Raw genomic sequence first — 23,469 nt, 5'->3', positions numbered from 1 at the left:
CCAGGGAGAGAAGGGATCAAATCCGCTTTGCCGAGAGAAGCATCCCAGCGCTGTAGCTGATAATTCCGAGGTGGCTGTTAAATGCGGAGCTTCCTAGGCGGGCCTGGGTGGCTCAGCCCAATGCAGAAGTCTCCCCCTTCTCTAAAGACCCAAATCCCTACAGAACCAGCTTTGGAGTTACTTTCCCTTCAAGGAGACCGAAATAATTGTGATTTGTGGTGCTCTCAGTTCGCGGTGGTATTTTCCTGTTGTGTTAAATGCCTCTCACTAAGTAATAGATGTGATTTATGTGGACGACGGAGGGGTGTGTGGTGGATTCGGTGATTAATCAGTGAATTCCCATCCGCTGGCATCTCTCACTGCCCCTCTTTGCGTGATGTAAGATCAGACGTACCCTGCATTGAAAAGTCAAGACACACGAGCGGCTCGCTCGCTCTCACACACACTCTCTCCCTCCCACACGCGCGCATCCGTACACCTTCCACATCCTGCTCCAGGCAGGAGAAGGCGGACTGGCTGGGCTCATTGAGCTGAAGAATTTCCAGTGACATTTGTAAATGACGCTGCTCGATTCGGGGCTCCGAGCTGCCGCCGCCGCCGGGCCGAGGGCGCCGCGGAGCAGTCTCCAGCTCAGGCTTCCTTACCGGGCGACCACAATGTCCGAGTTTCTCCTCGCCTTACTCACTCTCTCGGGATTATTTCCTATCGAAAAGGTGCTGACCGTGGGAGCCGACCGAGGTAAGGAAATAGCTCCCTCCTGGTTTCCCCTTTCTTCCTCGGGCTTTCCTGCTGGGCGATGCTTGTAGATAAGTGAGTGTGAAACTTAAGTCCTTGTGGCCCCGCTCCCCAGGACTGGTTGGCCACTGTATCGCTGGCCTCGTGGGGGTGAGAGGTGCAGTGGTGGATTTCCGAACCAGGTGCCAGAGTCCTCGGCTTCCTCCCACCCCCAGCTTTTTCCTTTGGCCATTTACCGGTCCTGATTTTGTACCCCCCCGGGAGCGTTTGGACTTGGACTGCGCGCTTCTGCCCGCGCAACCCAAGCGCTGCAGATGTTGGGATCAGAATTCTCTTTTCCAAGACTTGCTGCGCACTGACTCTCACAGCTGCGAGCTTTTGCAGGTTCCGGATTCTCCGCGTTGTGTGTGTTCCCTCAACTTAGCTCCTGGTTAACTTCCCTACCTGATGCACCCAGGGTGTGTGGAGGGGAGAAAGCGGCCGCTCGAGCCCCTTTCGTTTCTGTAGCCCCTTCCTGAGGCAGACTCAGGAGAGATTAGTGTCTCAGCGGAGAGGCTTAGGCTTTCAGGGAGCTTCTGGGCGCAGGTACCTGCTTGAACTTGACTTTTTTGATTCTGAAGGTCTGTGACACAGCTCATGGTACCAGGAGACGCTTACCCGCTACTGGCATTTTGCCATTGTTTATTTTTGTTTGTTTGTTTGTTTTATGGGTTTTTTTTCTTCCCCAAATAGCTGATGAGTGGTGGAAGTTGAAATGGGAATGTAAGGAGAAGAGGAGAGAGGAGGTGGGAATGTTAGTTAATAAGCCTAGATTGTATAAACTTTTGATCTGGAAACCCAGGAATCCCTGTGCAAGTTAGATGATCTTTGACAACAGTCGCACGGGTGAAAAAAGTGAAAAAAAAAAAAAAAAAGGTAGATGAATATTTGGGCGGCTAGCCTTGGAATGGTTAACTCCCTAAAGTAAAATCGGGAGTATCTTTCATACACACACACACACACACACACACACACACACACACGTATGTAATATTTTGGTTTGTTGTCAATGTTTAATTAGAAAAAAAGAGAAGTAACAAAGATAGAAAGGATATCTGGATCCCAATGTCAAGTAAATAGGCAAAATGTTGCATTGGGAGATTTAGTGATGTGTTTATATGAAGTGAATTATGAACTGACTAAAAATTATTGTTTCATTATAGAAAAGAAAGAACAGGGGAATGAATTGTAGTGTTTCTACCCAGCCTGCTGTTGGCAGCCAGGTTATAGTCATTATAATGTTGAGCACATTTCTTTTACCAGTAGTGAGACTGATACTAGTTCCTTTAGAAAATCTGACATTCACTGAATGATAATCTTTTAAACATATCATTGCTACCTAACTATATAGCTTCTAAACTTGTCTTAACTTACCTTGAAGTTGGTGTGGAATGGTTGAAAACTATACTGATAAAATGGAAGCACATAGCTCTAACTTGAAATGATGATGTCTTTGATCTGGAACAATCAGCTCTCAACCTTTCTTAGGAAGAATCTTTGAAGTTGGACCAGAGCAGATGAACAGAATGAAGCTTTTCAGCCCTGTGAGCTAGCAAAATATAATGGCACTGCAGACTCCTGCTATTGGGCTTTTTCTGATTGAGTCCCCAGTCTCTGCAAATTTGACCTCATCTAGAGCTAAGTCCTCAGTGGTTTGGGATGTGTTTATGAGGGAGAGAGTTGTTGCTGCAATGATTAGAACGAATACCTGAGGAGAATTGTATAAATCATAAAAAGTTAAGCTGTAGACCCTGGATTTTCTCCTGAGATAGAAAACTAAATAACTAAAAAGATTACAATTTGGTGCACATTTAGATCCATGAGGGAGAGGGACATCTAAGACATAAACAGGGCATATGGAAAACGATTGTTACCTTTTTCCTAGAACTGAAATAGTGTCGTATATCACCATGACTACATCAAAAGTACTGTTATCAGATAGCACAAGTCAAAATAGTTGTAGACCAACACTTTGCCACTATCATATATATTTAACACAACTTTCCAAACTGTTAGAAAGGAGTTAAAATTGCCAGAGCTTTCTATCAAAAGTAAAAAGGGTGTGTCTCATTTGGAAAAGGAGGGGCGGTGGGGGAGAAATCCTGTTTAAAGTTGAAAAAGAAGGTGCTGCTGCATTATGGCAAACTTTCCTCAGTGAAATGCTGAAACAGACAATATAGGAATATAAACTCAAGAAAGAGGTTAATGAGATGTAGCTTTTTGCACAGGCTTATGTCAATTGTCCTTGAGGAATAAAATAGGCATGTGAATTACACAGGTGTGTTTTGTAGTGCAGGAGTTGCTTCGTTCCTGAAAATGAGAAATTACTTTCAGGTTCTCCAAATATGTATTGGGTAATGGGTGACTTTTAAACTGTATGAATTAGATAGAAATACTTGGATTACCTTCTGCCTGTGTTGCTCTTTGGTTTGTAAGTTTATCAAACATTTTTTTAAACAGAATACTTTAACTTATATGCTTGTATTCAATCTACATACATCTACTTTTCCTTCTAATTCTACATTGTTTATTTTCTTGGTTTATATTGATTTTGATACAGAGTTAAGATAATGTACATGTCAGTTCTTGTTAGATTTCATCACATCTAAAAAGGGAAACATCTTTGTAACTCTTAACAGCAAAACGTGAAGGATAAATCATATTCACTTAGGATCAACCAATGTGTCATATTACAATGTCATATCATATCAAAGTGTTGCTTGATAGGGATTAAGACTTAAAAGGAAGTGTATTTTAAATTGTCAAATTTTCTGCAAATAAAGGGGATTGAGAGACCTAAAACTAGTCTCTTTTAAAAAATTCCTGGGTCAGATAAGAAGGTGAAACATATTTCCAAATAATTAAAGTTCATGCTGTTATAATCATCTAAATGTATATGTCCATAAAACCCTCTAAAAGTGGCAATCATGTGCATGTCAAAATTTTAATCTTCCTCCCCTCAAGGAAGAATGAACTACGACCCATGTATCCTGTAAACTATAGTTTTGTTTTGAAGAAGTCTGTGTAATCTTTGAGATTTCTTCTTCTTCTTCTTCTTCTTCTTCTTCTTCTTCTTCTTCTTCTTCTTCTTCTTCTTCTTCTTCTCCTTCTTCTTTTCTCTCTCTCTCTCTCTCTCTCTCTGTCTCCTGAAGTTTACTTTGAAACTGATAAGAATGAAGGGAAACAATGGGAAAACAAAGAATAATTTCAATGTGTGAAACACAAAAAAAGAGTTTAAATGCAGAGAATAGAGTAAGTGAGGGAAAGAAAAGTGAGGAGAAAGCCAAATGATAAATTTAGGAAGAGACTGAATCCATATTAGTATTTCTTAAAGAAGAGATTAAAGTATCTTTAGACAAAATAATATTTTTTAAAATAAATATTTTCTTCTCACTCCATAATAATTATGGAAATATTTGCAGTATAAAAATAATTTAAAGAAATTTCCATCAAGGTGAGGTTGGATATAATTAAATCTCTAAGAATGGGGAGATACATGAGAATATCGCAGAAAACTCAAATGTTAAGAATACTAGAATTATTAAGATGGAAGATTTTTTTTAAGTGGAAGTGAAGGAAGTCCATCTTCTTAGAAAGAGTGGGGGATGAGAGACATAGTGAATATATTCTTAAGTGTGATACGACACTTTCTAAATGCTACTTGTCATCCACGGTAGAGACATGCAGAAATTTTTACTTTACAAGTGTATTGGATCCAGGACATTAATTTCTTGCTATTTGCCTTGTCATTTTCTTTTCAGAGCCTAGGGTGTACCATAAAGTTAGGCTCCATTTAAAGTCACCTGGACTGAACATGACTTGGTCTTCTACAATGATTGCAATGGTGAGGGGACTCTATATCTTCCCTCCATTCTGTATTTTACTATGATCAATTTTTTTCATGGTTCTACTATTAATTTTTGTCTTATATGAAATGTGCACTCTTTTTTTCTTCAATTCCTTCCTAGTAATAGGGATTTTGTATAGTAAAAAGTACCAACCAGATGTATTGAAAGATTTCTCTATCTTCTGTAGCTGTCTGTCAAAACAGTTCTTGTACAAAGGAAACACTTGTCTTCATTTTAGATAGATGCATTCAAAGAAAGTAGAATTAATGCTAAAAGTTAAACCTGATTGTACCAACATGATATCATTAGTTAAACTAATCTAGCAGTAAGTGGAGCCCACTTACTGTGTGTGTGTGTGTGTGTGTGTGTGTGTGTGTGTGTGTGTATACATATCTTCTTATATATACATATCTTCTTTATTATGGCTGTTTTGGCACAAACATCCTTTAAAAATACCACTGTAGCCCAAAAATTAGATAGATTTTTTCATGTGAAACTTTCATTTCTAAATTCCAGAAAATATATGTCTATCTTTGTCTTATTGCCTCCTTGAAAAACAAAAATATGAAATGGAAGAATGTTCAGAATTATTTTTCAACTCCCAACATGCAATATTCTAATGATGAACTTCCATGTAACAAATATTTTGTTGTAAAAAACAATCTAACAGTAGAGGACATAAATTTTAAAATGCATTTGCTTTTGGAATACCTGTGATAATGATGCCCTCTGTGCTTATAATTTGAAACAATGTTTTTAGCAACTGCAATGCTAAACAAAAGTAAACTGAAAGGTTGAGTCCTTTATAATAATGAGTTAACCAGAGTATGTACTGGACCAAACTTCTATCAGGAAATCGTCATGTTTACTTAAGGCAGTTCAAAAACTACCTAGAAGAAGAAATCTGGGTCCCCATATTTAATATAAGATTAGTGACAAAAAAACTACCTTGATGCACAGAGAGTACAAATAACAAGGTGTTTTTGTTGTTTGTTTTTTGGTGGGGAAGGGAGGACAATAATTAATCAACCAAATAGAAAAGTGCTGGCATACTTTTTATCCTCTTTGTTACATTCCAATATGGATTATTATTCTCCAAATTTAACCTATATGAAAACCCATTAAATAGAGGCATAGGGATGAATAAAGGCACAGGCCTTGGGAGACATTTTCTAGTTGTTTTATTTTGGAATGAGATCTTTAGAGCTTGTTAGTTCCTTGCGGGGGTGGGGGGGTGGCAAACGTTCTATTATTTAAACATTAAATACAAAACCATGAACATATCTCTAAAAATTAGAGTTTAAAAAATTTACTTTTGGACTAATGCGCATGTGTGCCAATGAGTGTATTTACCTCACTTGCTTTTGAAAAGTATTGTGCTTGCCATAATATTTAATCCCTGTTCTCCCTTTTGTGTGCTCTATCAATTGGATAAAATGTCAATCTCTCCAAGTACATCTGAACTCTTTATGTTATATAGAAAGAGGAGCAAAGCCTTCAGAAGATTTTGCAGCACATCACAACAAGTAAGCTTAGACCTCCAAAATTTATATATATTTCTTCTATTGGAAGTTTTTCTGCTATATAAGTTGCCTTCCCAATTTTAGATCTATATTTTCCTTCTCATAAATGATTTGGTGGCCTCCCTTTTCCCCCCGGCATAGCTATAAGGCCAAGTTAGAAAATATATATTATTTATTGCTCTGTTCTTAATTCAGTGATGCCAAAATATTCTTTCTGTCTTTCTCTCCATCCTATTGATTTAGGCTATCTCTATACAAACCCAGTTATTTTGACTGAGCTTTCTGACTTGACTAATTGGTGAAACTGACTCGTAAATAAATGGGAATCAAAATATTAGATAGAAGCCAGTCAGATGTGATAATATAATAAAACTGATCTTGCATTAAAAGCCTAAAGTTGAATTTTATGGAAAAACAACAACAATAACATATTTCTCTGAAAGGCTTATGCATTGTATTTATCTTCTATACTTTTTAATATAAGTCATATGTGCCTATGTCCTTATTCCTGTCATAACAGGGGAATTTAATGTATTTTAATAATTATGTATTTTTATCACGGGTTAGTATAAGAACCTACAACACTATCAGAATGTGATAAATACGTGCTCTGAATTCGTTCATGCTCAGGTAATTACTTTATTGAAAGTAATTGGAAATTTATTATTTTTCATTATTGGCTTTATTAACTGAATTTATTTTTCTCATTTTGTGAAATATTTTTAAAAATTAAAATATATTCCTAAATGTTATTTCAAATTCAAGACTTTATCTCAACACAGGATATATAGTAGAAATCATTGCAGTGATAAAATGGACAACAGGGTATAGTGTGTTTATAAATGCTACCATAATAACTTTCTCATGCAATCACATTAACTTAGTTTCAGTCTGCAATTAGATGTCCAGTTATGGTAAAAAAAATGCAATGGTGTGATTAAATAAATGGGCCCGTTCATTTGTTGTTGATTTCCCAGTAGGTCGGATTCTTAGAAGTATCACCAGTGCGAAAAGCTAACACTTAAGTTGGTAATGACTGTGTTACTTATATTGCTCAGTAACTCTGCCCCTCATGTTCGTTGAATGATATATTACATACATTTGGGATTTCTCAAATATTCCAAAATAGTTGTAAATATGCAACACTTGTCAAAGGTATCTTTACCCATAGAAACAATGAAAAGTGATTTTGATTAATATATTCTTACTATACAGCCATCTATAGTATACTACTATACTCTTATTTTTCTCAGACATAGTCATGCACTATGAAAGTCCCCATTAATACATTAATATTATAACTATATATCCTTTATAGAAAATGAGTTGAGAAAGTACCTTTTCACATGAGATTCCTTCTAACTTTATTAAGTAAGAGAAAAAAGAAAAAAAGAAGAAGACAGAGTGTGTTGCCTTGCTAAGGTGCTGGCATTACATTTTATCTCACAATGCATTCTTACTAACAGTCAGACATCCCTTCCTGAGACGCATGCACCTCATTGTCCTGGCTGGCTTAGCCTTCAGACCAAAGACAGGTATTGTTGAAACACGACCTCATTTTACTCGAAAGAATACATTTCTTCTTTGGGTAAGATCAAGGTACCACAGATCGTCTCTTGTTTTATTCTTACAATCAATAGGACATTCCTTCCTAACTTTTCCACATTGCATTGACATCCTTCAAGACTTCCAAGACAGCTTAACTTTAGAAATATGAATACATAATTTCTTAAGAATTTTTCTACCGCTGAGTTTTTCTTTAATGACAATTTGTCATCTTAGCCCTTCTTCTTAAAATGAGAAAAGATAGCTAAAAATGGGGATGGGGAGAAGAGGAGAAGTGAAACTTGGCTGTGGTTGCTTGCTTTGAGTGTTCCTAGGGTATTTTAAGATATTCATGAAAAAGAAAAACTGTGGGTATAAGGTTGATAACAGAAATGGGTTTAGAATGATCTGTTTTCTTTAGAAATTAGGATGTGTAGGAGAGGAAGGACAAAGATGCTAAGACAGAGTACGTTGACAAAAAGAATTTATTGAAACTTCAATCCACACACACTAAATAACTGTGGCAATTAGGAACCTCAGACTTTTGCTAAAATACACATTCTAGAAATTTAAAAAAGTTTTGGTTTTTAGATTATCTCAGATCTTGTGTGCATTTCCTAAAGCTTTTAATGGTATATTTTATTGGTATGAAAATATTAAAATAGCAAGTATGCTTTATTAAAAAATTCTACTTTATTCAACTCTATTAATTTTTAAGGCATTTTCTCATAATTAAGCTTTTGAAAGTACAGTGATAACGATGCCAGCTCATGGGTAGATTTTTGCCTCATCAGGTGAAAATATTATGATCATGCCTATTGGACATTCATATTTCTGATATATTTTTTTTAAAAATAACTAAGATTTACAGATAGAATTACTAACTCAGAACACAGGCCCTTTTGCTGTGTCTTTGTTTTTTTTTTTTTTTTTTTTTTTAATTTTTTTTTTCAACATTTATTTATTTTTGGGACAGAGAGAGACAGAGCATGAACGGGGGAGGGGCAGAGAGAGAGGGAGACACAGAATCGGAAACAGGCTCCAGGCTCTGAGCCATCCGTCCAGAGCCTGACGCGGGGCTTGAACTCACGGACCACGAGATCGTGACCTGGCTGAAGTCGGACGCTTAACCGACTGCGCCACCCAGGCGCCCCTTGCTGTGTCTTTGTATTGTCATTATTTTAACAAAAAAGCTAACAGTTCACCAGCACCATAATGCAGATAATGTTGATGGCTCATGATACTAGTGGCATACAAATCTTATTTGGCGGGAAATATGTACATCTAATCCAACATTGGTCAACTTTAAGAATAGGTAGAATTTAGAATTTAAACATTCTGCTTCTGTCCATCTTTGGATATAGTTCTTTTCCCCACTAAGATGTTTTCTTCCTATTTGTACTTGTTAAGGATATTGTCAACTATTTTGAAATTAATCCTGATAGCATAAGAACCAGAATCTTAGCACTTTTTCCACTCTTCTTGCTTGCTGTCATTGCTGGGAGAACATAAAGTTATGAAGAGCACAAGGGTTTGCTCTTGTGTGTGCTTTAATCTGGGTGCCTGTGAAAACACCACAAGAGTTTTACAGAAAACCATTCCAACCAACTCCAAAAAACAGACATAGCAGTGTCCCTTACACCTTCCACGAGTGCAAGGAAGATAATGTATGTGAAAACACAATGCATTCTGTATTCCACCATAAAACCAGAATTCCCTTACATTTTCAGGACATTTTCATTTTTTTTTCAGTTTTTTCTCCTGCTGAAATCATATGATTCCTGAAGCAAACCATGTGGTTGGTGATCATTCATTTATATATCCACTCATTGAACAAAATGGAACAAATATGTGCTGGGCATTCTTCTAGGTGTTGGGAATGAGGCAAGTGAGCAAGTTTGATTTAGTTTATGTTTTAGTGCAGGAGGAGACATTCAGCAAACAAACAAATAATATTTTGTTCTAAGAAGAAATACAAATAATATAATGTAATCAAGAGAAGTGATTGGTGGTTGTGATCACAGAAGACGTTTTGAGAAGAGTGAACTATTTGCTGAGACAAACGAATGAGAGGAAACAAGTATGAGTAGTTCTGAAGGAGGATCTTTCCATGCAAACACTTGTGAGGGAGTCAAGAATTTGGTATTTTAGAGAAAGAAAGAAAGTCTGTGTGTTTGAAGTGAACTGTGTGTTTGGGAAAGAGGAAAAGTGGGAAGGGCATATTTATTGTGTAGTCAGAATAGACTACACAGGAGCATGCAGATCAAGGTGAGGCATTTGGGTTTTGTTACAATTACACTAGGCAGCAATTGGATGTTTAATCAGAGGTGAATGAGACAATGTAATTTTTAAGAGCTCAGGCTTGTTGCTGAATAAAGGAAGATAAGAAGGATACAATGATCCAGTTAAAGGCGTATCATAATTGTTCTGGAGAGAGATGTTGGTAGCTTAAATGAAGGGATAGCTGTGTAGATGAGGACAAGGTAGAGGAGCAGCTCATATCTTTAATTTAGGAAGATTTTCTATAACACCGAATGCAGCACCAGTCAGTATATTGGGAGGATAAGGCATGGAATACAGCCTCAAGCTATTGTCTTTCAAGGTAAGGGTTAACACTGTAGAGAATTTAAAAATGAATTCATTCCTCTTTGCAGCACCTTTAATTGATTTGTCTGCAATATGTTTCTAAGTGTATAGCATGTGACGGTCACATGTGGACCCTGTAATATTGTTTGCCTTCTTATTACCTTTTCCCTTATATTTCAGAATTACTAATACCATCTTCCCTATTACCCCATGTTTTCCATACCATGTCTGCAGAATGGAATTAGTAGAGTCAGACTCATAGTGTTCTTTGGGGGCTTAGTTAAAATGATGCACTTAGTTACATTCCAAGCATTATTAAATATGGCAGTAAATTGTGTTTTTTTCCCCTGTTATTTCTATTAATCTAAATGAACATAATAGCAGAAGGAATAGGCATTGGCCTGTTTGATGAAGATGAATTTGTGCATTTTTTTCCAGAGAAAACTATGAAATCCTCAGAGTTTTAAAGAAAGAGCTCATTTTCATTGAACCCCAAATTCTTGATATGACTGAGAAGAATTTGTGCTGATAGTTGAGTTCCCACTAATACATATTTGATTAAAGGGAAGAAATTGTAAGAGTGCTGCTATTGGCTGTAGGCATTACCCTGTCTCGAAATTCCAGGAAAACTGTAGAAAGGATGGGGTAGTGACAGTAAGTGGTGTAAAATCTACTGGGTAAGCATTTATGACCTAGTAGGTATTTCTCTTTATCAGTCAGGTCCCTTGGATTATTCTGTATTTATCCACGCATCCATTGAATAACTGTTACAGTAACTGCTATGTACCAGTCAGTGTGATTTACAGACTAGAGAAAGAAACAACAACAATAAAAACCAGGACAAGCAATGAAACACTAGGTTAACAATTGTACAAGTTTGGATTTTCAGGGAAAGATTGCTTATGGCTACAAAACAAACTCATTTGGGTCTATTGAGTTCTTGTTGAAGCTAGAAAGGAAAAAGAGTTGAGGGAAGGAGAGAAAGAATGGTATTATAAAACTGATGGAAAAGGAAAAATATCAGAACCCAGAAGGTCTGTGAAAATGAAGAAAAGGTTACAGTGTTTGAAGGAAATACTTTCTGTTTAAAGCTTTATTTTTATTTATTTTAAGAAGGAGAGACTGTGTGCATGAGCATGAGCAGGGGAGGGGCAGAGAGAGAAGGAGAAAGAGAATCCCAAGCAGGCTGCCTGCTGCTGTCAGCATAGAGCCCTGACGCAGGGCTAGATCTCATTACCCCGGAAGATCATGACCTGAGCTGAAATCAAGAGTTCAGATGCTTAACCAACTGAGCCACCCAGGCACTCCATGAAGGAAATACTGTTAATATGAAGCTAAATGACTTACTCTACACACTAAGTTATTTAGATATTGCTTCAGGATTTTATTCCATTGATTTTTTTTTTCTTATTATTTTTCTCTCCAGCTCTCTTTCCTGCTATCTACCTTGAGAAGTCGAAGATTGGTTTTAAAACTTCATATTAAAATCTGTATTCCAAAGTACAAACTTAAGCCCCAAAATATTCTCACTCAGTTTCTTTTTCAGTTTTACAGGTCATCTAGTGCCAAAAAAGCAACTTGGAATAATCAGCCTTTTTGACACTATTCACTTTATGCTGCTAGTAATAGCATTGTGGAGGAAATACTTCAAGTCATTCAATGAAATTACCTTGAAAAAGCTGTATGATCATTACATAGAATGTTTAAAAAGATAACTTGCTTTCTTAGTTTTCAAACACAATACATATTTCAGTTAAAGAAGGGAAGACATAATACTAAAGACATTAGGTTAAAATAAAGAGAGCCAAAGCTGAGGCATTTAAAGTTTTTGAAATGCTTAAATAAGATATTGAAACAGCAACAACAATAAATATATTGAAACAAAAGATCTCAACCAATTTGTTTGTTGTATAAAGAGCTTACATGCAGGTTTAGTAGACATTTGCTAGATGCATGTGCTGAAATCAAATTTGTGTATGACTTCAAGTTCAGTCCATTTTTCATTCCCATTGTCAAAATCCCCTTTCATTAATTTGGTTCCAAAATTTTCAGTAGTAAAATCAACATTATGCCTAGAAATAAGTTAAATGTGAAATAAATACCAACATTTTATTAAATTTTAGAGTGACTGAACCAAATGAAATTTGAGGCTGAAAGATTTTGCATTAATATTTAATTTGGGACTCACTGTAAATTTGTTTGCTGTGTACTTTAGCAGAGGGGTGCCAAAAAGTTTGGAAATAAATTAATCTGAGTAATTGAAAACAGCAGGAAGGGGAAGGGTTACTTGTGTATTTGTGGGTACGAGGCATGATTTATACTCCCTGACTACAGAACTCCACTCACATCACACAGAGGTCTGCTGAAGGGCTTTTCTTCTTTCCTAACGAAAGCACTATGGGAAAAGGTTCAAAATAAGTATAAGGGAGTTATTTATATTTTAGGTAAAGCAAAAAATAATTACTGACTGCATGCTCAGAATAAAAGGCATTGGGCAGGAAATGTTGTGACCCCTTGGAACAGACTTAAGCTTGCTATAAAGAGCCAAGGAAAATAAACAAAGCTTATTCAGATAACAGTTAAGCTGGCGAGACACCTGAAAAATCTAGCAATAGCAAGAAAATCGCTTAAGTCAAAAATAAACTTTCAGAGATTGAAGCTACTTGAGTTCACCAAGATTTAGAGATGAATGCCAAAGAGGATTAGTAAAACTCTTTCAAGGGAAATACTGCAGTAATGGCTCTATCTCCAAGTCTCAAACTCTTGCTTGAGAGTCACTATGTGAGTGAACTCAATGTACAATAATAATATTTTTTTAAAAAGCAGGAAATTATATAAAGGAACCTGAAGCAGTAATCCTGCCCTCTTTCCTCCCTCCTGTAGGCAAGGTAATATGACAGGCCACATTTCTTCTGTAGTTACACAGAAAGAAATAGGTTGACTATGGCTTCTGAGATCCCCAGTTACAGAAAAGTCTGCTTAGACTTCTTTGCTCATGGTGTTAAGTAATGGTGCTCATGTGCATTTGGCTGAACTTATGAATTAGAGGGCAGGATATAGAGCAAGTTTTGCAAACACAAATGTATATAGGACCCAGACTAGTCAGAAGGTGCCCTGGGTGATGTGAAATTAGAGAACACCCACATTGTCCAAGGGGGAAGCTGACATTTAACTGGAGCAAATTGTGGCCTTGGGTGAATGTGGGCCAATGGTTGCCAGACCTTTAAATAGTTTAAGAGTGGGCCAGAATCTGGATTATTATGCACAATGCCTTAAGTTTTAAGTATTGCCCATCAAGATAAAAAGCAGAACACACACACACACACACACACACACACACACACACACACACACACACAATAATATTATAGGGATCAAAAACACAAGTTGATGAATTTAACACCCAAGCTGACAGCCTGAGACTCACTATAGAGTCCTGCAGTTGCAGGTATCAACTGAGAGTTCAATAGGGTCACAGTGGAAACATGTTTTACTGGGTGCATTACTGACAAAAGGTGCCCCTGGAGAGCTGAGCATAATGCCTTGAAATTTGGAGTGCATAATTGTTACAGCTCATGGTTTTGGGAGAAAGGATACCAAAGAATTTCAACAGTGTTCTGCATCTCTGCCTTCAAAATTTCCTCTCTCCTTTGAGACATAAAGGCAGAATCGGGGGAAAGAATGTGGGTGCAGAGAAAATTCTTAAAGACCCCGCAGAAAATTAATGCTATTAGACCCAATTGTCACTTGAGGCAGAAACATGCCACTGTAAGTCATCGGAGCTCTCTTAATAATGGTGAGAGAATGCTATACGGATGATTTCAGTCAGCCTCAGCACTCCAGGGATCTCATGAAAAATATTCTACATGATAAGTAACAGCCACATGGTGAAAACAACATTGCTCTGCCACACACATCATTATTGAAATGTGGAATGAAAAAATGAAAAGAGTGAAAGGGAGAACAAAAATATAGGGAAGCGAAGATAGCAGAGATAATATCCTAATGGGCAGACAAATTCTCATGCTGAGACACAAATGGGATCACATTTAGGTTTGTGTTTCATCTTTCTTTGGGAAAGCTGTGACTTAGCAAGAACCAACTGTGTACTCTATTTCCGTATATTGTCTTTAATTTTTTTTAATGTTTTTATTTATTTATTTTTGAGACAGAGAGAGGCAGAGCATGAGCAGGGGAGGGGCAGAGAGAGAGGGAGACACAGAATCCAAAGCAGACTCCAGGCTCTGCGCTGTCAGCACAGAGCCCAACGCGGGGCTCGAACTCACGGACTGTGAGATCATGACCTGAGCCGAAGCCAGACGCTCAACCGAGCCACCCAGGCGCCCCAGTTGTCTTTAGATTTCATACCTGTGTTCACATAAGAATTAGTATATCCAAACTGATTATTGGAACAAGCTTTAAAAAAAAAAACTTAAAAAAAAAAACAATTTTAGACCTTTGGAAAATATATACAACTAGTACAGAATGTTCCCATACACTCTTCACTTAGCTACCCCTGATGTTAACATATTATAGAACTATAATCCAATTATTAAAACAAAAAGTTAACATTGGTACAATAGATATTATTAACTATAGACTTTCTGTATTTTACTGGTTTGTCCACTAATGAACTGCTTCTATCTATCCCAGCATCCAATCCAGGATTCAACATGGCATCAGGTTGCCATTCAACATGGCAGCAGGTTGCCATGACATTCAACATGGCATCAGGTTGACATGGCATCAGGTTGACATTGTACATAAGAAATCTGCCCTCTTCAGTGTATTATATCAGGAGATACATGTCAATATGCCTTATAATAGGTGATGTTAACCTTGACCACTTAGATGAGATGATGCCTTCTCATTCTTTCTACATTTATTAATTAGAATTCTGTAAGAAAAAGCTCTTCCTTCCTTCCTTCCTTCCTTCCTTCCTTCCTTCCTTCCTTCCTTCCTTCTTTCCTTACATCAGTATAGACTCGTAGGTATTTAGTTTACTTTGTGTTAGAATTAAATACTATTATTGTTTATGTTCTTGATCAAATTATTCCACTTTTGGCATTGGGAAGTCTTTCAGATTGGCTACTCTGCCCTATTGTGATATCCCCATTTTTTTTTTTTTTTTTTTTTTTTTTTTTTTTTTTAGCATTTTCTTACTTTCTAACACTGCCAGAATGAATCAAGCCCATCTTAATTTTTCCTGTTTTTGGCCTGGAATCAATTGCTACTCCAGAGAATTTCATAGGATATTGAAATTTCAAAGACTTTTAACCAAATGCGTTGTCTTCAGTGTCGTAAGATTATCTTAAGGATGGTAAACAATTGAAAGAATAATTCCTCTACAGATATGTTTTAATGGTCCAAAAGATATCACTTGTCTCAGTTATTTAATTTTAATACAGTAATCACTGCTGTGGTTGATTATCTGTGACTAAAATTCTGAATTTGTATGATTATGGGTGATGATGCTTATTAAGTCATTCAAATATTACTGTCTCCAAAGTTCTTAAAAAGCACATAAATTTTATAAAATCAATTAATATTTATTGATCCTTTCTCAGGAAACCTGTGTTAGGTACTTTTTTTAAAAGGCATATCAGCCCTTAAGTAGTTAATGGTCTAATTCAGATAATTCATAAATCTTATGACTTATAATTCATAAGTAATATAAGGAGTGATTGCGGAGGGTTTGATCAGACCTTGCAGATGAGGCCATGGACCTATAGTGATTTTGTGTCTTGCCTTTTGGATGGGCAGTGAATAGAAAAGCATATGCCAGAAGTAGTGAATGGGTTTGATATTTTGGAAGAATCTTGACTGCTAGGTTTCCAGATTGCTATATTAAAAGAGATTCTATAGTTGAGTCTGAGTTCTTTAGTAAAGATCACAGTGATGAGTTGGTGATGTTGCCAATGGTCAAGTCAGAAGACATACAGGAGTGTTAGCATCTGGCCTTCTTACCATTTATGGTTTAGTTAGCACAATAAGAGCACAGTATAAGTCTTTTGTGATTAAAAAAGATAGTTCCTTCCCATGACTCATGGGTAAGGTGAACCAGTAAACTGATGTGTAAAATTCCAGGTAATGAAACATGGCTTTATATAAAAACAAGTGTCTAGAATCTTTTCAAAAGGCCTAGGATCTCCACTTTTTCAATGTACGAAGTTTTTTTATTTTCTTCCTTTTTAAATGCCCCCATGAATGTCACATTGCTTGACTTTGTTTGTTTGTTTGTTTGTTTGTTTGTTTGTTTTTAAGCCTTTCTGGTGGTTGATACAGTCTTGTTCTTCCTGATCGTTTCCAGTTTCTCCCAAATTTGAGCTGAAATTTTTTTTCCCCCTCACTGTGGGATCCTCCTCCACCTGCTAAAAGAGTCAAACACAACCTTACTTTCCAAAAAGTCTGATTCATCTTAGGTTCTTGGATACATCCAGTTTTAATGGCATATTGTCTAAAAAAATATAGATGTGAGATTATTGATCCAACAATCAGTTTAGCTTCTGATAATAGCTCTAGGAAGGTAGTGAGAAACAGAACTAGTTGGAAAGCAATGCAACACCCATATTGAATTTTTAACAACTTAATACATTTTAGGAAATGATCCATCTGAAAGGCATTATGGCTTGCTGAGAAAAGCTGTACACTGGGAACCGGGAGAAGTGGGCTCAATTCCCAGCTCTGCATCTGACTCACTCTTTGTCCTTGGGCAAGTCACTTAGCCTCTCTCTGTGTCTACTTCCTGCCTGGTAAAATAAGGAGAATAATGCATAAAGGCTCCCACCTCACCAAGATGTGTTGAGGCTGTATTCTGTAACCACTGAAGGGATCTTTCTTCCCCCTGCTGGCTAATGGCAAACTTATTTTTATTAGCATCTAGTTTGATTAAATTTTGAAAAAAAAAAAAAAAGCATGGAGCTATGACTAACTTGAAAGAATCCTCTAATCCTTTAATTTACACTAGAGTTTTACTGCAGTACATGTTGCTTTGTGTTGATATACTCGATGCTAGGAAGAGGACTTGTAGATCCTGTATCTACAAAAAATCTGTTGCCTCAATCTACTTGAGTGTCAACTATGTCTTGTACTGAGCATGCAGAACCCATTAGAGGAATAGAAGATAAAATCCTGGAGAGAAGAGGTTTACATATAAAAATGTTACCTAACAATATTTATTCAAAAATGCTATTGTTAACATTAGGATCTAGACAATGAGAAAATCAATATAGGCTGAAAAATCACAGAGCAACGTCTTGGAATACATTGAATAAATGCCTTTTATCCTATGACATCTTCCCTGATTGCTCCAGCAAAAATGATCATTTCCTTCATTTCCCATCCTCTTTGTTTGATCTTGCTGGCTCATTTTAATTTCTCCAGTTTTCCCTGAATATATTTTACCATTTTTAATCTTTTTTTTTCTTTTTAACTACTAGTTAATCATAGTTTCTTTTTGGTTATTCTGTCTCTTAACTTTTTTTATATTGAACAGCACCCCATCACATTTTTTCATGATCTTTATCTTTTGAAATGATTCTGCCAATCATAGAATATCTTATATTTTGAATTTGTCTTATTTTTTCATTATTTTATTTATCGAGGTCCTGTATCACCAGTGTTTTCTCTAAATAGGTTATTAGATCTAGAGGCTAGATTGGATTCAAATTGAATATTCTGGGACAGAATACTTCGTAGGTTGTATTAGGTATATGTATACATATTAGAATTCATAATGCAAATACCAAGAGAGATGGAAAGTGCTTCTGCTTTGCTGCAGTGCTCAGCAGTAATGTTGTATACTATTGTAGAAGAAAAGAGTGCACTTATTAGCTCTATTATCTTTACTAATTATTTGATCTCTTTAAATCTGTTTCCTTATAAATGAAATGCAGCAATACCTACCATAAAGTCTTGAGGGTTTGAGAAAATACTTATAAAGTGTCCTGTTTATAGTAGGCACTCAATTATTAGTACTGATAGTAGTAATAATGATTGCTTATGTAATAGTTTTCTGTCGTATGGTCTTTTATGATGAAAATGTTTAGGAATGACATTCATTCTATGAACAGAAAGCAGTACTGTTCATCCCAGGATTCCCATTGTAACAGATGGATGTTTCCAGTCTGTTGGCTGGTTGGTTGTTATAATATGATATAAATGGGAGACATTATTGGTAAATCTTTCTAGTAGATTATAAATAACCCAATAAACAAATAAAAACATTATCTATAGACAAAAATCTCTCTGTCTCTAAAAACTCCAAATCCTTTGCTCCAAGATCATCTTGTGCTTTCCACCACTCCAAGAAAAGGAGAGAAAATTACATGTAAAATCTAAGAACCTATACTTGAGGTATTCCCAGTAATTGAAAGACAACAACAAAAAACATTAGGGTTGAGATTAAGAGATTATGTTTTGAAGTTAGTCAGTTTGGATTCCAGTCCACACTATTTCAGCTATGTCACATTGGCCAGGGTACATAGTCTCTTTGAAACCCTATATGCTTATTTGCAAAAAAAAAGCTCCAAGAGATGTAAATATAGAATAGAGATATATAGGAGTTAAGCGACTGACTCTTGATTTCAACTCAGGTCATAATCTCATGGTTTGTGGGATCAAGCAACACATGGGGTTCTGAGGGGACAGCACAGAGCCTGCTTGGGATTTTCTCTCTCTCTCTCTCTGCCACCCCCCCCCCCCCTCTGCTCATGTTCTCTTTTCAAAATAAAATAAATAAAATTAAAAAATAAAGAATAGAGATATATAAACCACCAACTCACAATCACTGCTCAATACATGCTGGTTATTATATTTTATTACTGTATACATACATTTATTGCCTACAGTTGGCACTTAATAACTCTTAGAAGCCAGTGACGTTATAGTAGGAGAGACCAGGGCTGTTGCAGAGTCTGCAAAAAGACCAGGCAGAGGAATGGTAGGGAGGAATGACATCCACATCACACTCTGCTTACCAAGCTTTGTGTCCCAGTCTCGGGTTATATTTGACCAGAGGGATTTCCTTTTTCTAATTAGCACAAAGGTGCCATGAAGGCTATTGCTGTCGTAGATGCGAACCTTTTAAACATAGATAATTGCAGGTGCAAAGTTAGTGAGGAGCAAGAGAATTGACCTAAAAAGAGTAATTCTGTAGTTCACTATGGTTAATACAATATTACTCTTGAATAGTAAGACGTGCAGATTATGTTGTTCTTTATTTAAATTTTTTTTTTTCAACGTTTATTTATTTTTGGGACAGAGAGAGACAGAGCATGAACGGGGGAGGGGCAGAGAGAGAGGGAGACACAGAATCGGAAACAGGCTCCAGGCTCTGAGCCATCAGCCCAGAGCCTGACGCGGGGCTCGAACTCACGGACTGTGAGATCGTGACCTGGCTGAAGTCGGACGCTTAACCGACTGCGCCACCCAGGCGCCCCTATGTTGTTCTTTATTAAGGTGAGATTTTCAAAGTCCTCTCTAAAAGAAATCATCTAAAATCTCTAAATATAATTAATGAACTACTTTATAATAGGAGAAAACATACTTGTCAAGGAATAAATTTCAATATAGATTTTCATATTCTCTTCTGAGGTTAGTTTCTAAATATAATTTATTTTTCCTTCAAATAGTTTAAAATGACATTTGACTACATAAAAACAGAGAATTGCTCCCACTGCTTATTAACTTATTGATAGTGCTTCAAGTCATGAGTTTGCATTTATGCTGGGTGTCCTGTGGGGATACACTACTATGTTGTATCTGAAAGTGCAGAGAATAAATTATTGGGAATCTAGAATACTTTTCTGATCCTGGTGGCATTACTAAAATGACGTTTTTTGTTTTTTTTTTTGTTTTTTTTTTTTGCTTTTATGGGTTGAAAACAAAAGTCTTCAAGTATTTATTATTTATTTTTATCCATATAAGGCTTTTGCATTGCCTTAAAAAATAAACAGGTGGGGGCAGAAGGAACATCTGTTGTTTCTTTTATGCTCCAAAAGTATTATTGTACTTGTTGAAAAAATGCTAATTTTTATCCAGGAAGAATGATGTGAGTGAATAATACCAAGTAAATGTTCTAAGTGATAAATTTTCATAAAGAGTAGTTTGCTTTCTTATCAGTGTGTGTGCAAAAGATTTTCTGTCAGAAAATCAGTGAAGACAAAACCAAGGTTTGGATTTGTATCTTTTAATACTACACTTATTCTCTACAGCTTATGAAAACAACTGAACCAGATATCATTTTGAATGTTAACACTGTACTTCTCTGACGCTATTGTTTTCTCCTCAGGTAGGGGGACTATAAGGAATGCCTGACAGGCATGTTTTACTTCTCAGTAGGAAGAACTACTCTTTCCATAAATTAAGCTGAAAATTTAAATGTACATTTTTTAAATTATTTTTGTTTTTTTAAAACCAAAACTACTACACTTTTGTTTTCCTGCAAAGCAATGAAAACAAATAGTTCTAGGCAAAATATGTACAATGCTAATCTTGAGTTTCCTTTACTAAAGGAATAGTATTTGTTAAAATAATAGGTGAAGAGTTTTTTTACATCTGATCAGTTTATAGATATTATCAAAATTGATTTTTGAAAATGGAAGAAGATACCCTCTTGTAATAAGCATTACTTATAGTAGCAACGCAGAAATGCTACAGAGTCTGTTCAAGTTATACTATTTTAATATTGCTATTATGTTTTCTACATGGTAGATCCAAGCCTTGCTCTAAAATTATAGAAATAAGAGAAAAAAAACATTAAAACATTTCTGGGGTGTTAAAGCGAGTTAACATCATAACCACCAACTGTCAGCAGGCTTTGGGGAGCCAGCAGGGAGCCATGTTTATCCCACATAATGCATGTGTGGTCACGGATCTCATTAAGCAATAACAATCTTTGGGAAATGGTTGTTTCCTCCCAAAGTCCACTCTAAATATACTCATTCCTAGTCCACTGAGGTTCATGCTGCTTATAAGGTTGTCATGCTCTTTTTTTTTTTTTTTTGAGTTTTTTTTTAAGCTGGTTTTATGGTAACAGAAGAATCCTGTCACATAAAAATTGAGATATTTGTGTCTCAAAAATCCATCAAAAAGAAAACCAGTGTTTGAGACTCACTAGGGAAGTTCTTGGGTAAGCATAGTTTCTGTGATAAATTGTTCTGAGGTAATGAATGAGATGCCCACCACTTGACATATTCAGTTGTTTTCACCTGGAGTCAGTTGGGGAAAATATACTAATGAGCTAACTTCAGTGTCCTTGGCAGATAAATTCTACAAGCCAATTTTAGTCAAAATCTGTAACTGAAAATATACTCACTAGATCTCAGGTCTGTGGAGTAATGTAGCATCCATAGGGAGTTTTGTCCCTTTAAAAAAGAATTAATTCATCCTGTTAACTGTCTCTACACTTAAAATAATAAGTGATTGAAAGCTGATATAAAAAATGCCCTAATAGTAAATTGAAAGTGGTATTTGAAAAAGAAAAAGAATACCTCAAACACTTGGTAGTCAATGAAAAAGTGTTGACTGTCCCAGTGTCCTCATTCAGCTTTGCCAGATTTTAGTACTTTTAATACTTTAGTCCTTTAGATTCTCATATAGCTTGTGTTTCAAATGAAAGCAATTACAGGAAATGAGAACGATAGTGCCATGAAGGAATCATTAAAATGGGAAGGACTCAACAATGTGAGTTCTATCGTTGTTGTTGTTGTTGTTGTTTTCTTAATGTTTGTCTATTTTGAGAGAGCAAAAGAGAGGGAGTGGGGGGTGGGGTGGGTGGTGTGGAGGAGGGACAGAGAAAAGGAGAGAGAGAATCCCGAGCAGAGAGAGAGAGAGAGAGAGAGAGAGAGAGAGAGAATCCCAAGCAGGCTCTGAGCTCCAGATGCAAGGCTGGAGCTCAGGAACTGAGAGATCATGACCTGAGCCAAAATCAAGAGCCCAATGCTCAACTGACTGAGCCACCCAGGCACCCCTGTGAATTCTATTTTCATGCACTGATGGATTTTTTTCTCTAAAGAGGAGCATAGTAGTCAGTGGCATTTGCAACCCATGCTTTAGTGAGTTTATTTTTCGTTTTAATTATTAAACATCTATTGATAAATTACTTGCAAATTACACTCCTAACAGAGAATATGAAGACTGAATGTATTGCTTTTTATTTTCCAGCTAGTTTTCAATCTACAATTGCTCTTTCACATGGAATTGAAAATGAATCATAGCTTATTTGAGAAAAAATAATTTTGGATAATGATAGAGGTTCTAAAATCATAGGAAATATTCACTTCAGAGAACATATCTATTTTATTTTTGATTATAGAGAGTTACCTGTAAATTAATTTTTATATTTGAGCCATCTTGTACATCTTATTTTTTAAAAAGGAAATGATATATTAGAAATATATAATTGTATTTTAATATATTAGGGATATATTAGAAAACTCTTTAGAACCATTATTTGTAGTCTTAAGTTCTTAAGTATAATACTTTTGTCTAAAAATTATAATAGTGGAGTAATGCAAATTATTTATGAACATAACGTAATATGCTTTTATTAAAATGTGTATTTAGTGACTTTTATGCATCTGTTTTACAAATCTGATTGAGTGGTATTATTAAATTTTACCCAGAGAATTTTATAAAATAAATGTTAATACTGTTAAATATATCAAAGTTTCTTTCTCCCTTTTTCTTTCCTGCTCATATTTGCACAGGATTAATAAACTATGTGGAATTTATTCCGAACAAGACATTTATTTACATTTAGCACTCTCTATTTTAATTAAGGCAAAATATATAACAGCTTAAATATAAAGTTTTATATTAACTTCATAATGTACTTTGTTATACTGACATGTATTTGTTTCATTAATTCTCTGTGGCAGGTAAATAACAGCTAGTATATATATGCGATCAATTTTTAAAGAAGAATGCAGTAGTGTCTGCTCAGTAGTAAATACATATCAGAAATAATGTAATTTTTACTTTTTGAAAATATTTTATTGCTACTAGATTTTTCAAGGGCTTCATTAGTACAAGTAGTTATTAAACTCTAGAATTTATCTTATCATGCTATGAAAAATGATCCAGAATTTGAGAGTGAGAAGCAAAGAGGTGAAAGGCTGGTTGCACTGGGTGATGGCGTATTCCAAGTGACAAAAAATAAAATGTATTAGTCTGGTACATTTTATGTATTA

The 23,469-nt window shown here is 35.9% G+C and overlaps 1 protein-coding gene across 4 annotated transcripts in view; it reads left to right on the top strand.

Annotated features, from left to right (window-relative positions):
* Nucleotides 1-229: 229 nt before the first annotated feature.
* The window catches only part of LRP1B (LDL receptor related protein 1B), a 1,907,075-nt gene continuing 1,883,835 nt past the window's right edge, over nt 230-23,469 (top strand). For 2 of the 4 annotated variants that reach the window (XM_086718488.1, XM_025932005.2), the window contains exon 1: nt 231-738. In XM_086718488.1, coding sequence (XP_086574614.1) covers nt 558-738 — 181 coding nt within the window. In that variant the 5' untranslated portion in view covers nt 231-557. Of the gene's footprint in view, nt 739-23,469 lie in introns of all 4 variants that reach the window. The other 2 variants (XM_086718490.1, XM_086718489.1) reach the window with 2 other exon arrangements.

The sequence above is a fragment of the Puma concolor genome, chromosome C1 (assembly GCF_028749965.1).
Source record: "Puma concolor isolate L17-30 chromosome C1, mPumCon1.1.hap2, whole genome shotgun sequence".
NCBI lineage: Eukaryota > Metazoa > Chordata > Mammalia > Carnivora > Felidae > Puma > Puma concolor.
This window is presented reverse-complemented; position numbering and strand designations above follow the sequence as displayed.